The 16,477-nt window shown below is 42.6% G+C and overlaps 1 protein-coding gene across 6 annotated transcripts in view; it reads right to left on the bottom strand.

Annotated features, from left to right (window-relative positions):
- MDGA2 (MAM domain containing glycosylphosphatidylinositol anchor 2) overlaps positions 1–16,477 on the bottom strand; it is a 663,883-nt gene that overhangs the window by 288,121 nt on the left and 359,285 nt on the right. For all 6 annotated transcript variants that reach the window (XM_073350237.2, XM_073350233.2, XM_073350236.2 and 3 more), the window contains one exon: positions 12,527–12,659. In XM_073350237.2, the coding sequence (XP_073206338.1) occupies positions 12,527–12,659 (133 nt within the window). The remainder of the gene's footprint in view (positions 1–12,526; positions 12,660–16,477) is intronic.

Raw genomic sequence — 16,477 nt, 5'->3', positions numbered from 1 at the left:
AGTCTCTATGTAAAAGAATAAATGGACACAAATCAGACGTCAAGAACTATAACATTAAAAAACCAGTTGGAGAACACTTCAGTCTCTTTGGTCACTCGATTACAGACCTAAAAGTGGCAATTCTTCAACAAAAAAGCTTCAAAAACAAACTCCAAGGAGAGACTGCTGAATTGGAATTAATTTGCAAACTGGATACAATTAACTTAGGCTTGAATAAAGACTGGCAGTGGATGTGTCATTACACAAAGTAAAACTATTTTCCCTTGTTTATTTCATCCCCTACTCTCGTTACAGTCTCTAAGGTGCCACAAGTCCTCCTTTTCTTTTTGCGGATACAGACTAACACGGCTGCTACTCTGAAACCTTTGTAGCACCTGCAAACTTTGCCACCTCACCTTTACCACTTTTTCCTGGTTATTTATGAATATGTGGAACATTATTGGTCCCAGTACAGATCCCATAGGGACCCCATTATTTAACTCTCTCCATTGTGAAAACAGTCCATTTATTCCTACCCTTTGTTTCCTGTCTTAACTAGTTAGTGATCCCTGAGAGGACCTTCCCTCCTACCTCATGACTCCTTGCTTAAGAGCCTTTGGTGAGGGACCTGGTCAAAAGCTTTCTGAAAGTCCAAGTACATTATATCCACTGGATCACCCTTGTCGGTGTTTGCTGAGCCCCTCAAAGAATTCTAATAAATTGGTGAGGCATAATTTCTCTTTACAAAAGCCACATTCACTCTTTTCGAACATATCATGTTCATCTGTGTGTCTGATAATTCTGTACTTTATTAGAGTTTCAAGCAATTTGCCTGGTACTGAAATCAGGCTTACTGACCTGTAATAGCCAGGATTGCCTCTAGAGCTTTCTTAAAAAAAATCGGTGTTACATTAGCTATCCACCAGTTATTGGGTACAGAGGCTGATTTAAGGGATAGATTACAAATCACGGCTAGTAGTTCTGCGATTTCATACTTGAGTTGCCTCAGAACTCTTGGGTGAATACCAACTTGCCCTGGTGACTTATTTCTGTTTAATTTATCAATTTATTAAAAACACCTCCTCTATTGACACCTCCATCTGGGACAGTTCCTCAGATTTGTCACCTAAAAAGAATGGCTCAGGTGTGGGAATCTCCCTCACCTCCTCTGCAATGAAGATCAATGCAAAGAATTCATTTAGCTGCTCCTCAATGGCCTCGTCTTCTTTGAGTGCTCCTTAAGCACCGCAATCATCCAGTGGCCTCAGTGATTGTTTGGCAGGCTTCCTGCTTCTGATGTACTTTAAATAAAAACTGCTGTTAGTTTTTGTGTCTTCTGCTAGTTTTTAAAATTCTTTTTGTCCTGCCTAATTATACTTTTACACTTGATTTGCCAGAATCTATGCTCCTTTCCACTGTCCTCCTTAGGATTTAACTTCCAATTTTTAAAATATGTCTTTTTGTCTCTATTTGCATTTTGGTCTTCTGACTGCCAAAAAGAGATACAGTTATGGGCCAAATTTTCAAGCAGGTTTGCACCTAAGCTTGTGTGCACTTCATCACACTCTCAAGGGATGTGCAAATGACCTGACACAGGGGAACCTAGGTTTGCATATGCACAAGGATGTGCAACTCTGACTTGCACACCTTGGGCTGGAGGGTGGGTTGTGCAGCTAAGTCAAAGGTGCACAAAAATTCAATGACCCTTAAGCAAGAGACTGCTTGAAAATAGGAACTCTGGAGCAATCCTATCCTTAAAGTTTGTGGACGGATTGGATGGACAGAGGAATGAGGACTGTGTGACAGCTAGCTGTCAATGATAAATTTAAATCATCTGTAGATCTTCAGCAGTTTGGCTTACCCTGCTCTGGAGCATGGAAATACCTCCAGTTAAAGCATTACTTATGAATATATTTGGGCCAGATGCATTGGGTACTCCAGAACCTTTAGAAGGTTTTATTTTTTTGGAGGAGACTTCCTGGATTTACTGGGTCTGTGGTATCCTTTTATGATTTTCCGGCCCAAAAAACCCTGCAAAAGATTGTTCATTTGAGATTGGCGTGGAGCAGAGATTTGGATACACAACCATCTCCAACCCAATGGAGCACAATTCCATCTAATGTTAAAAAAAAAAAAAAACAACGATAGACCTGAGACTGTGGCTTATTCACCAAAACACACTTTTCAAATATGCTGATCCCCACATAGGCTAATGGTAATGGGCCCCATAAATGCTGACCACTGTTGGGAATGTAACTCCATTAGTGCTGTATTACTCCATATGTTTTAGCTCATGTGTTAACCCTGTGGATCAAGAATTTCTCGCGTGAGGTGGGTCAAAGGACCAATTTGATTTTGGATGCTAATTTGGGACCCTCCCTCTTAAATTTCATTCTTGGATATATTCCTGATACATGGAGATTACTTGGTAACAAGGCAGTATGGTCCCAACGTGCAGCTTTGGACAATAAAAAAATTGATTCTGCAAAAATGGAAAAGTCGATCCCCACCAAATATTGATGCCTGGGTTGGTGATATGGTCAACCTGACAGCTAACACATGACTGACATTCCACAGAAAGGGAATTCCCAACAAATTCAAAGCAATTTGGGCTGACTTTTTAGAGGTCTATGATTAACATAGACCCTGAAGAGTGAGATGTTGTTTCTCCTCCTCTCCCTGTATCTTAACCCTCTTTATTTACCTTGTGTATTATGATGAATCTGGTATTTTGGTGCATTTGTTCTATTTGGAAACATTAATAAAAATTATAGATAAAAAAATAAGGTGTGGGACTACAAGTCATGACCTAATGTACATCTCATGCCTAGTGTGGACCCAGTCCTGTAAGCAGACCCATCTGGGCTCACCCCTTTGCCCATGCAGAGCCCCTTTGACTTCAGTGGTACTCCACTGTGGCACCAGAATCTAGCTGCATGGATCCATTTGCAGCATCAGGCTCTATATAAGCTAAAATCCAAACCATAAACAACAGACCATGCTAGGAGATATTGTTTTTTAATCATTCACTGTAAAAATTCAGGTTAAATCAAAGCTGGCTTTGAATTGCAGAAGTGGGGAAAACAAAGATGAAAGGTTAAAAATTCCAACGATTTCCCAATTTGCTCGTCCTTTAACTTAAAAATGGAGAACCAATCGGAAACGTATCATGATTTAAACACAATATACCACAAATGAGAATCTGTGGGCCAGCTCTCAAATGGCGGGAAGGACCTTTTTATGACTGCTTTATAAACCCATAAAATTATGGAAAACAATGATAATCCCTAAAATACAGCAGTTCAGATAGGTTCCACTCGCATACCATGTTAATTTACTGTAAGTATCTGTAATTAGTTGCTTTATTTTTCTACTACACAACTAATATCATCCCCAGCCTCAGCATTCAGCTCTATTATACTGGCTACGCTTCTTATCTGGGGATTTTGGACACCTGCAGATCGTTTTCATATACTGTCACCGTATTCCTGGAAAACACCATGGCTGGCAAAGAGAAATACTTATTTTTTCAAATGAAATAATTCTGTAATGCTGTGTGGAATCAACAGAGACAGTATAAGTTAGACAAAATAGAAGGCTGCTTAATGGAGAGATTAGAAGTGAAGGAAACTTTTCTCATTTGATTCCTACCACAGAAGATAAAATGCCAGCTTAAACTATGATTCAGTTTAATTGTGTGTGACACAAGAACCTTTTGATGCCAGCTAGCAGTGGGCAGAGGGGAGCATAGAGTTTATAGGGATCCCTTGGGTCATATAGATGCACACTAAGTTTACCAAAGGGTGACATGTAAGGTCTCCAAAGCCAATAGCCCAGTGGTCATCATAATCATTCCAAAATATATGCATGGATAATGTTTAAGGAGTTATGAATCCATACTGGAAATTATGTTCTCAAAGCCTTGGAGTTAAGGCAGAGGACCAGGAAGTGATAGGTTCCTCTCAAGCAGATGCTTATCCCCCTGCCAGGGCATGTGTGCACAGGGCATTGTACGTCTCACAATGGAGGCCTGACAGCAGTAGAAAAGTTGTAAAATCTACAAGACAGGACTTTTACATGAAGATATCAACAGCAGGAAGGGTGATGCAGGTTTGTTGTAGAAAGAGGACTTTTATACAAGGAAACTCTTTCTGGTGGACACCAGGAAAACTGGCATCCTCAGAGACAGTTGGTAGTTCCAACTAAATACCGGGCCAAGCTCTTGAGCTTAGCCCACGATCACCCTAGTGGCCATGCTGGGGTGAACAGGACCAAAGACCGTTTCGGGGGGTCATTCCACTGGGAGGGAATGGGCAAGGATGTTTCTACCTATGTCCAGTCTTGTGAGGTGTGCCAAAGAGTGAGAAAACCCCAAGACCAGGTCAAAGCCCCTCTCCAGCCACTCCCCAACATTGAAGTTCCATTTCAGCGAGTAGCTGTGGATATTCTGGGTCCTTTTCCGAAAAAGACACCCAGAGGAAAGCAGTACATACTGACTTTCATGGATTTTGCTACCCGATGGCCAGAAGCAGTAGCTCTAAGCAACACCAGGGCTAAAAGTGTGTGCCAGGCACTAGCAGACATTTTTGCCTGGGTAGGTTGGCCCTCCGACATCCTCACAGATGCAGGGACTAATTTCCTGGCAGGAACTATGAAAAACCTTTGGGAAGCTCATGGGGTAAATCACTTGGTTGCCACTCCTTACCACCATCAAACAAATGGCATGGTGGAGAAGTTTAATGGAACTTTGGGGGCCATGATACGTAAATTCGTAAATGAGCACTCCAATGATTGGGACCTAGTGTTGCAGCAGTTGCTCTTTGCCTACAGAGCTGTACCACATCCCAGTTTAGGGTTTTCCCCATTTGAACTTGTATATGGCCGTGAGGTTAAGGGGCCATTGCAGTTGGTGAAGCAGCAATGGGAGGGATTTACACCTTCTCCAGGAACTAACATTCTGGACTTTGTAACCAAACTACAAAACACCCTCCGAACCTCCTTAGCCCTTGCTAGAGAAAACTTACAGGATGCTCAAAAAGAGCAAAAAGCCTGGTATGATAAACATGCTAGAGAGCATTCCTTCAAAGTAGGAGACCAGGTCATGGTCTTAAGGGCGCTCCAGGCCCATAAAATGGAAGCATCGTGGGAAGGGCCATTCACGGTCCAGGAGCGCCTGGGAGCTGTTAATTATCTCATAGCATTCCCCACCTCCAACCGAAAGCCTAAGGTGTACCATATTAATTCTCTAAAGCCCTTTTATTCCAGAGAATTAAAGGGTTGTCAGTTTACAGCCCACAGAGGAGATGACGCTGAGTGGCCCGAAGGTGTCTACTACGAAGGGAAATGTGGTGGTGGTGTGGAAGAGGTGAACCTCTCCATGACCCTTGGGCATATGCAGCGACAGCAGATCCAGGAGCTGTGCACTAGCTACGCGCCAACGTTCTCAGCCACCCCAGGCCTGACTGAACGGGCATACCACTTCATTGACACAGGTAATGCTCACCCAATTAGGGTCCACCCTTACCGGGTGTCTCCTCAAGCTAAAACTGCTATAGAACGGGAGATCCAGGATATGTTACAGATGGGTGTAATCCGCCCCTCTGAAAGTGCATGGGCATCTCCAGTGGTTCTAGTTGGAACCATGGAACCAAAGTTCCATTAAACTTCTCCACAGGAACCATGTCTAGTTGGCAGCCGGTATCAAGTGGAGTGCCCCAAGGGTCGGTCCTGGGGCCGGTTTTGTTCAATATCTTCATAAATGATCTGGAGGATGGTGTGGATTGCACTCTCAGCAAATTTGCGGATGATACTAAACTGGGAGGAGTGGTAGATACGCTGGAGGGGAGGGATAGGATACAGAAGGACCTAGACAAATTGGAGGATTGGGCCAAAAGAAATCTGATGAGGTTCAATAAGGATAAGTGCAGGGTCCTGCACTTAGGATGGAAGAATCCAATGCACCGCTACAGACTAGGGACCGAATAGCTAGGCAGCAGTTCTGCGGAAAAGGACCTAGGGGTGACAGTGGACGAGAAGCTGGATATGAGTCAGCAGTGTGCCCTTGTTGCCAAGAAGGCCAATGGCATTTTGGGATGTATAAGTAGGGGCATAGCGAGCAGATCGAGGGACGTGATCGTTCCCCTCTATTCGACATTGGTGAGGCCTCATCTGGAGTACTGTGTCCAGTTTTGGGCCCCACACTACAAGAAGGATGTGGATAAATTGGAGAGAGTCCAGCGAAGGGCAACAAAAATGATTAGGGGTCTAGAACACATGACTTATGAGGAGAGGCTGAGGGAGCTGGGATTGTTTAGCCTGCAGAAGAGAAGAATGAGGGGGGATTTGATAGCTGCTTTCAACTACCTGAAAGGGGGTTCCAAAGAGGATGGCTCTAGACTGTTCTCAATGGTAGCAGATGACAGAACGAGGAGTAATGGTCTCAAGTTGCAGTGGGGGAGGTTTAGATTGGATATTAGGAAAAACTTTTTCACTAAGAGGGTGGTGAAAAACTGGAATGCGTTACCTAGGGAGGTGGCAGAATCTCCTTCCTTAGAGGTTTTTAAGGTCAGGCTTGACAAAGTCCTGGCTGGGATGATTTAACTGGGAATTGGTCCTGCTTCGAGCAGGGGGTTGGACTAGATGATCTTCAGGGGTCCCTTCCAACCCTGATATTCTATGATTCTATAGTTCCCAAACCAGATGGGGAAATACGTTTTTGCGTGGACTACCGTAAGCTAAATGCTGTAACTCGCCCAGACAACTATCCAATGCTACGCACAGATGAACTATTAGAGAAACTGGGACGGGCCCAGTTCATCTCTACCTTGGACTTAACCAAGGGGTACTGGCAGGTACCGCTAGATGAATCTGCCAAGGAAAGGTCAGCCTTCATCACACATCTCGGGCTGTATGAATTTAATGTACTCCCTTTCGGGCTGCGAAATGCACCCGCCACTTTCCAAAGACTTGTAGATGGTCTCCTAGCGGGATTAGGAGAATATGCAGTCGCCTACCTTGACGACGTGGCCATATTTTCGGATTTCTGGGCAGACCACCTGGAACATCTACACAAAGTCCTTGAGCGCATAAGGGAGGCAGGACTAACTGTTAAGGCTAAGAAGTGTCAAATAGGCCTAAACAGAGTGACTTACCTTGGACACCAGGTGGGTCAAGGAACTATCAGCCCCCTACAGGCCAAAGTGGATGCTATCCAAAAGTGGCCTGTCCCAAAGTCAAAGAAACAGGTTCAATCCTTCTTAGGCTTGGCCGGTTATTACAGACGATTTGTACCGCACTACAGCCAAATCGCCGCCCCACTGACAGACCTAACCAAAAAGAAACAGCCAAAGGCTGTTCAGTGGACCGAAAAGTGTCAGAAGGCCTTTAACAAGCTTAAAGCGACACTCATGTCTGACCCTGTACTAAGGGCCCCGGACTTTGACAAACCGTTCCTAGTAACCACAGATGCGTCCGAGCATGGTGTGGGAGCAGTTTTAATGCAGAAAGGACCTGATCAAGAATTCCACCCTGTAGTGTTTCTCAGCAAAAAACTATCTGAGAGGGAAAGCAACTGGTCAGTCACTGAAAAAGAATGTTACGCCATTGTCTACGCTCTGGAAAAGCTACGCCCATATGTTTGGGGACGGCGTTTCCACCTGCAAACCGACCATGCTGCACTGAAGTGGCTTCACACCGTCAAGGAAACTAACAAAAAACTTCTTCGGTGGAGTTTAGCTCTCCAAGATTTTGATTTCGACATCCAACACATCTCAGGAGCTTCTAACAAAGTGGCTGATGCACTCTCCCGTGAAAGTTTCCCAGAATCAACTGGTTAAAATCGTCCTTGAGATGTGGAAAATATTGTTAGTCTTTATGTACTTGGTAGTATATTTAGAGATGCATGTGTCTTATTAACTCTGTTTTTCCTAGAGCTCCTGGAAGAAATCCCAGCCAGTGTTTCACCCTAGCTGAGATTTGGGGGGCGTGTCATAAATATAAAGGGAAGGGTAAAGCCCTTTGAAATCCCTCCTGGCCAGGGGAAAGCTCCTCTCACCTGTAAAGGGTTAAGAAGCTAAAGGTAACTTCGCTGGCACCTGACCAAAATGACCAATGAGGAGACAAGATACTTTCAAAAGCTGGGAGGAGGGAGAGAAACAAAGGGTCTGTGTGTCTGTCTATAGTCTGTCTTTGTCGGGGATAGACCAGGAATGGAGTCTTAGAACTTTTAGTAGGTAATCTAGCTAGGCATGTGTTAGATTATGATTTCTTTAAATGGCTGAGAAAAGAACTGTGCTGAATAGAATAACTATTTCTGTCTGTGTATCTTTTTTGTAACTTAAGGTTTTGCCTAGAGGGGTTCTCTATGTTTTTGAATCTAATTACCCTGTAAGATATCTACCATCCTGATTTTACAGGGGGGATTTCTTTATTTCTATTTACTTCTATTTTTATTAAAAGTCTTCTTGTAAGAAAACTGAATGCTTTTTCATTGTTCTCAGATCCAAGGGTTTGGGTCTGTGGTCACCTATGCAAATTGGTGAGGCTTTTTATCCAACATTTCCCAGGAAAGGGGGGGTGCAAGTGTTGGGAGGATTGTTCATTGTTCTTAAGATCCAAGGGTCTGGGTCTGTAGTCACCTAGGCAAATTGGTGAGGCTTTTTACCAAACCTTGTCCAGGAAGTGGGGTGCAAGGTTTTGGGAAGTATTTTGGGGGGAAGGACGCGTCCAAACAGCTCTTCCCCAGTAACCAGTATTAGTTTGGTGGTGGTAGCGGCCAGTCCAAGGACAACGGGTGGAATATTTTGTACCTTGGGGAAGTTTTGACCTAAAGCACAAAGGGGCTCTGAGGTTGGCTGGTTCCTTTCGGGCCTAGGTGCTGTTATACAAAACCAAAACATAATACAACCGTTGCATGTCTGTTGTACAATCATTTGCAGTGTTGCTGTAGTCGTGCTGGTTCCAGGATATGAGGTAGACCAGGTGGGCGAGGTAATGTCTTTTATTGGACCAAATTCTGTGGGTGGGAGGTACAAGCGTTCGAGCTTCACGGAGCCGGGGAAGGAAACTAGAAGCGTGCACAAGAATTTGGAAGGATGAAGGAACCAGTGGCAGCAGAAGTAGCTTTGAAGGACCCAAAGTGGTTAAGAGAGAACACTGGAACCAGAAACCCCACACCTCCAGGCCTGCCAAGCATGCTCCAACTGGAGGAGCGAGTTAGAAGGGAGTTAAAAAATGGAGGCAAAGGTGGTAGACAGGCTGCAGGAGAAAGGAACCCTTCTCCAGGAAGCCAGGCAGAAGGCCGAGAGTGGGAGGGGACCCCAGAGTGGGTAAGGCTCACAGGCAGGGCCTTCTCCAAACACCCTCCCCTTTGAGGATCTGCAGGGACCTGCTCATTTGGCCTCTTTATTTGCTGAGTGAATGGTTCGACTATGGCAGCCATGCCCCATACTGAAGGGACCTATGGGTAAGAAGTAGCCCAGGGAAGTGAACTTGGACTTGCTGCAGGGGGGACCCTGCCGGTGCTGCTTCCCACAGGTCTCTGGGCTGGGACCCGGTGGAGGAGGAGGGCCCGAGTCTCCTTATCACACCTTCTTAAGAGACAAGGCCCGGATGCCGGTGGGAAGCTGGAGGTTGCCGGCTTACAATCAAGAACAGGCACCCCTATCAGAGAGAGGGGGAAGGGGCAGAAAACAGATGTGCTAACCACTAGGCATCCCAGCCCTGAGTCCCCATCACACGGCCATAAATTTTCTTTGCTACATCCAGCCCTCTCTCTAATCGGTAACAGTAATATGATCTTTGGCAACAGCTTTCTCCTCCAGTTTTGGTTACAGACTAGACTGATGGAGACTAGTGATGCTAAACACACAGGCTCTGTGATAAGCCGCGAAGCTGACTTTCACTTGCCACCACTTTCACGTATCAGAATTGCTACATTTGCTTGTCACTTTATAGCCTCTTCTGACTGTTTCTCTTCTTTGGTTACTCCTATTGAAATAGTTCCACACTATATACCAACAGAAATACAAAAAGGTGGGACACACGTGCAGGCAGACACTGAATCAAATGGACACAGAGTACAGATTCTGCTCTGTTACACTAGTATAAATCCAGAGAAACTCCATTAACTTGCAGGAAGTAACATCAGTGTAAATGAAAGCAAGTTTTGGCCCAGTTGTCACATCTTTTATAGTTCTTAATAAACCACAAACTAGTTATTCTAATCTGGTCTCGAATGGTAGCCAGCCCCAGATGCTTCCGAACGAGGTGTGTGCCCTCACTGATGGACCCATTTTAACAAGCTCGCGGAGAGGACTTTCTCTAATAGTGCTAAAATGTACTACAGCGACACTCATTTAAATCGCATCTCTGAGAACTGCTGCTCTCACCTGGTGAAGAGGTAACAACCACCATCTTGGCCACCACACCAGGGACTGAACTAGAGACTGCTAGAGCAGAAAGCCGGAGTGTGTCTATAGCTTAAGCTAAAGAGCCAAGCTCTGTAGCTGGGGATGTAACAGATTCACATCCTCTGTGGACCAGGCAGAAATGGGGAATCAAAGTACACATTGATCATTGGGTTATATAGTTGCTGACTACCATCTCCAGGCCTGATTCTGCTCCCACTCACGCAGGGTTTACATGAGCATGTCTCCTTAGATGTCAATGGAGTTACTCCTGATTTACACCTAAGCAGAATCAGGCCCTTGGTCTTTGAAATTATACCTACTTTCACAACCATCAGAGATATACAAATAAGCTTATGGTCATACTTTGGAATCGAGCCATGACTATAGAAAAATGGGAAAATGTACAAATGTATATACAATGAGTAGTTCATCCTAGATCCATGCAGAACCCTTATTGCATCTTCAACCGGCAGCTTCATTCATTCATTACCTGTTTTCAGGGCCCTTGCAGCATATATTAAAGCGTAAACTCACTTAATGTAACTTACAATCTTCAACATGTTTTGACACTTGCTAACCAACAGTTCTCCAGAAAACATCTACTTGAAGTTATTAATTATCTACTCTTGACTTTGAACAGAGCTAACACAATATTTCTGCTGTTTGGCTTCCAGTTCACAAAACATTTCTTGCAAATTATCTAATCAACATTGATACAAAGCATGAAAGCAGGTGAAAAATTCGAAAAGTTTGCCCTGTGGGAAAGTTTGATATGGGAGATGTAGTCCAGTTGGGAGGCCGAAGCCTAGAGGACAACAGGGACATGAGACAAATGAACTATAATTTCCATGTGGCAACTCAGGAGACACCGATTGATATCTAACTGACCCAATGCAAAATGTTTCAATTTGATAAATCAAAATATTTTGATTCGGATTAACCCAATCGGAAATTAAATATTTTGTTTCAATGTTCCCAACAGAAAATCGAAACACTGGCAAAAGTCTTTTTTTTTTCTCTTTAAAAAAAAAATCAACTTTGAAGAAAAAAAGCATTTTCTTTTGCCAAAACATTCTGATGGAAAATTCCTGACTAGCTCTATAGAGCAGTGGTTCCCAGACTAGTTCCGCCGCTTGTGTAGGGAAAGCCCCTGCCGGGCCGGGCCGATTTGTTTGCCTGCCACATCCGCAGGTTCGGCCAATCGCGGCTCCCAGTGGCTGTGGTTTGCTGCTCCAGGCCCACGGGGGCTGCTGGAAGCCGTGGCCAGTATGTTCCTCGGACCACGCCATTTCCAGTAGCCCCCATTGGAGGCACAAGCGGAGGAAGTAGTTTGGGAACCACTGCTGTAGAGCATCTAGAGGGTTCTTATGAAATCTTCCACCCAAGATCTTTTTATAGGGCTTGACTGTGATCCTTTTACTCTCATTGAATAATATCCTACTCTACAAATAGTCGCATTGACTCCATTGGGACTTTTCAGAGTAAGTTACCACTCATCCTGGCCCACAGCTATTTCTTTTAGACTTTAGATCAAGGGTAAATTTATAAATAGTTTCTAAAGGTTTAAAATTATTAGTAGTTATTTTAATAAATGGTTAATTGTAACAAGAGTTCAACAGATCAATATATGACTTATTATCATCTACAGCACCTTCTCCGGTTGTGTTTATAGCACACACTCATGTCTGTAACACACTTACATCTGTCAATCATTTATTATCCCTTCTAAACAATATATTAAGGATACTTTTATATCAACTGCGGCTATTATTTGTATTCTCGGAGGACAATAAATGCAACACTTTTGTGTGCATATTTATCAAACACCTAGATAATAGAGAAATCCCCTAAATGCTAGGGAAAGTCAGATCCTGATACAAATTCCACAGCTGTCCCCTATCACGTAAGGAGAGGAATCAAAATCCCTGATCCAAACACACTCCAACTGCAGGGCATTTTGGATGAATATCTGAATTTTGTTGCGTCTGCCCATTACTTCTAGATAGATCATAGCATCGGGTGGGTTTGTGCATTGCCACATTTTGTACATTATAGCATAATCCTGTGCAGTCTATACATCTGGAAGACATTGTACAAGTACCAGATCCACTAGGAGAGTAGATAGTTTCATACGGTACCTGTTTTATTGGAGAGTCTGAAAGACACCATCTTGTCAGGGATGTTGCACACACTCCTCACTGAAGCAATGCAGCTGTAATTAGCATAGTCCTGAGGCCGAAGATTCTTTAGTTTCAATATCTTTGTTTCCCCCTGCACACATTAGAAAGGTAAATTAGGATGAGATTAAGCCACAGGGACAGGCAGATTATCATAGCTTTCTGAGACAGACTGCTGGGACCACAAGAATATTGTATTGGGATGGCTAATTAGGAGCAGGTGACAAGTTGGAACTATCCAGAAAGAAGAGTTGATTTTAACCAACCCAGCTGCATACAAAAAGTGCTCTGCAAAAATGCTTACAGGCATGACCTAAAAGGTTAACTCCCCTACATACACTCAAACAAATGAAAGAAAAATCTTGTTTTGGCAGCAGCTTTGAAGTCACAATTGCTGACTGGGTATCATTTCAGGTAATGCATCCTGAGATACAACTTGGATAATGAAAAATCATAAGCTACTGTAAAAGGGTTCCTGTTGCTTTCCTTTGAAAACCGGCTTCCTAGAGATTTTATTTTTAGACAGCAGTTATGCAAATTATGGTGCAAAGATCTGAACAGAGTATTTAATAATGGAGCTCTTTTTGACAGGATCTAGAGAAAATTATAGCATCCAGGCAGGAAATTTTCACATAAAATACTATATGAATTGGGCATAACAGAGAACCTGCAAACAGAAACATTTGAGAAAACAACCCTTAATGAAAAAATATACAAAATCTTATATCATTGATAGAAAAGACACAGGTGTTTATGTTTCCCTAACAAAGCGATACCAGATGTCTTCAGGAAGGACTGTTTAAATGCAAATACTCAATTTTAGATCAAATACAAAATAAAGACATCATGGGGGGAAAAAAACAGAAATGTGAAACATAGTTACAACATCATCATTTCTATGGTAAATCATTGTCAGTTAACAGTGCGCCACAGAAACAGAAATTAAATAAAATAAAGCTGTATTAAAACGTGAACATGCAATTAGTGCCAGCATAGAAACAAAAGTATTTTTTCAAGCTCAAGACTCCTCACATTCAACAAATATTTAATCAGAGTTTATATGAGAGAAAGAAAGAGACCTTTGAGCAATCGTGGATAGTTCTCTGAAACCTTCAGCTCAATGCACAGCAGCAGTCAAAAAAAGCTAATAAGGTGTTAGGAACTATTAGGAAAGGGATAGAAAATAAGACAGAAACTATCAGAATGCCCCTCCATAAATCCACGGTGTGCCCACACCTCCGTGTGTCCAGTTCTGGTTACCCCATCTCAAAAAGAATATAGCGGAACTTGAAAAGGCTCACAGAAGGGCAACAAAGATGGTCAAGGGTAAGGAATGATTCCATACTCGGAGAGACCAAAAGTATTAGGGCTGTTTTGCTTAGGAAAAAAAAGATGATTAAGGGGGATATGACAGAGGTCTATAAAATTATGAATAGTGTGGAAAAAGTGAATAGAGAAGTGTTCAAACAATACAAAAGCCAGGGGTCACCCAAAAAAATCAATAGGCAGCATGTTTAATGCAAACAAGAGAAAGTGCTTTTTCACACAATGCACAAGTAACCTGTGGAACTCATTGCCATGGGATGCTGCGATGGCCAAAAGTATAACTGAATTCAGAAAAGAACGAGGTATGTTCATGGAGGATAGGTCCGTCAAGGCTGTTAGCCAAGATGACCAGGTCTGCAACCCCATGCTCAGAGCGACTCTAAACCTCTGACCGCCAGAAGCCGGGAGGGGAAGACAGGTGGGATCTCTCCAAAATAGCCCTATTTTGTACACTCTCCCTTTGGTACTGGCCACTGTCAGAGACAGTCCACTGGAATACATGGACCATTGATCTGACCAGTACTGCATCAGTTCTTAAACTAAAAGGATATAAAAGGACAAATCCTCTTTGACTTACGCAGGCAGAACTCCCTCTAAAGCAAACTGAAGCTCTGCATAAAGCAGGCATGAAGTGGCCTAAACGCTGAAAGAAACAAACTGAAGAACTCTTATTACAAGATTTCCTCTCAGTTGTTAATAATATTACTGTCTGGTGTATAGTTTTATTGAGACAAAATGGTTGCATAAATATCAAGTGCACAAGGTTAAATAGGAAGGATTTGGATGGCTATATGGGCTGCATTCAAAAATACTGCACATTATGAATAAGCAAAACGAGATGAAAGTGAAATAAATGGAGCACGTGGCTCGTTCAGGAAAGAGGTAGCCTTAAATGCAACGTTAGGTCCCAGTCCTGAAAACATAACGCAGCATGCTTCACTACAAACATGCGAGTAGTGCCCGCAAAGTTAAATGTGAAAGTTAAGCAGATGTTACATAAGTGTTCGCAGGAACAAGGGTTTAAACTAGACTGTTCAAACGCACACAGTACTACAAAGGGAAATCTGAACCCCTTTTCAGAGAAGGATAGATACGGGTGGCCAGCAAACACGGATGGAGATGGAAATGAACAGAGTTACTAAATCTCTTTGGTCAAAGTCAGACACCAGTGTAGTCCTGCGTGAGATGGGAATGCAGGATTTCATACCTTACAGCGTGCTCAGGCATATCTGGGGGACGCGAGGGCCAATTTAAAGCTCATTTAAGTTGACGTGAAGACAACTGTGGAAGTCAATGGCCTGTGGATCAGGCCCGCAGATACTATGAGTTTGTGAGTCTCGCAAGTTTAAGCCTCAGCTGTTCACTCCTTGATGTTGTGGACGGATCTCACAATTGTAATGTGGTTTATGTTACGTCAATGTCTATGATTTGTTAAAAGTAATTTTAGCTGATTTGTGTAATTAGTGTAATTATGTCTAATTATATAATTAGTGTAAATACAGCAAATGTAATCTTATCATTGAACTGTGCAATTACAATATCTAATGATGATGATGATGATGATGAAGAAAATCCTTAGGGGAAAACTTGTGCGGCAAGTTAAAAGCTTTAAAAAATTCACTATCTGAACTGCTTTAGTACATGAGTATATGACTGGGTTCCCTCCCCCTCCCCCCAGAGAGTTACTAGAATAAGTAATCCTTGTTAACAACCAAATTGCAGAAATTCTGGTTTGAAAATCTAGAGCTAAATTTGAGCGGCAGGATTCCTAAAATGAAGATAAGGCAATAATGTGGTTTATGTTTTACCTTCTTTTATTTAATACTGAATAAAATGGAAATACAGATAGAATACGCTGCTTCCTTCACCCCTCCTCCCTTTGGCTACAATAGAAGAGAAAAGTTAAAATTTTTCAATATTTGTTTTCCCTAAACTTCATTTGATTTGGACTGATGATCCAGCTTCAAAGCTATCAACAAGAAAATGCCATCTCAACTTCAAATCCCCAAATGTTCTAAAGTCAAATCTCTTATCCCTCCTCACATCAGCTATCACTGTTTGCTACTGGACGTATCATCAGCAGGACCAGTTATGCAGGTATATGCAGTAAACATGTATGACTCGAACTTTTAATTACACTTCGTCCTCTTGTGTATCAAATCTCATATGCACACAGGTAGATGCGCTAATTCAACCTGAGCACCAATATATGCAGAAAGGCTGTGGATAAGCTTTTGATGATGAATATGACAATCTGATTTATTTATTAATTTAATACACACACAGGTTCTACCAAGAGTGTTCCTAATAATAACCTAGGGACCATACTTTTTTTTAAAAAGGAATCTAATTTAATGTGATGCTTTCTAGCCTAATAAGAACATATCGAACAAAAGAAATTACAGTAAACGTTGCCATGTTGATGCATTATTAGTCAAAGAATCCCATTTCAGAGGGAGAATTTGACTTTTAATTAACCATTCAAAACCCTCCAAATCCACACCTCTGTGTTCACTAGAAAACAGACCACAGAGTCCCTAACTGGGTCCATAGATGATAAATTAAGAATAATCTCATTGCGTTCAG

Source organism: Lepidochelys kempii, chromosome 6 (assembly GCF_965140285.1).
Source record: "Lepidochelys kempii isolate rLepKem1 chromosome 6, rLepKem1.hap1, whole genome shotgun sequence".
NCBI lineage: Eukaryota > Metazoa > Chordata > Testudines > Cheloniidae > Lepidochelys > Lepidochelys kempii.
This window is presented reverse-complemented; position numbering and strand designations above follow the sequence as displayed.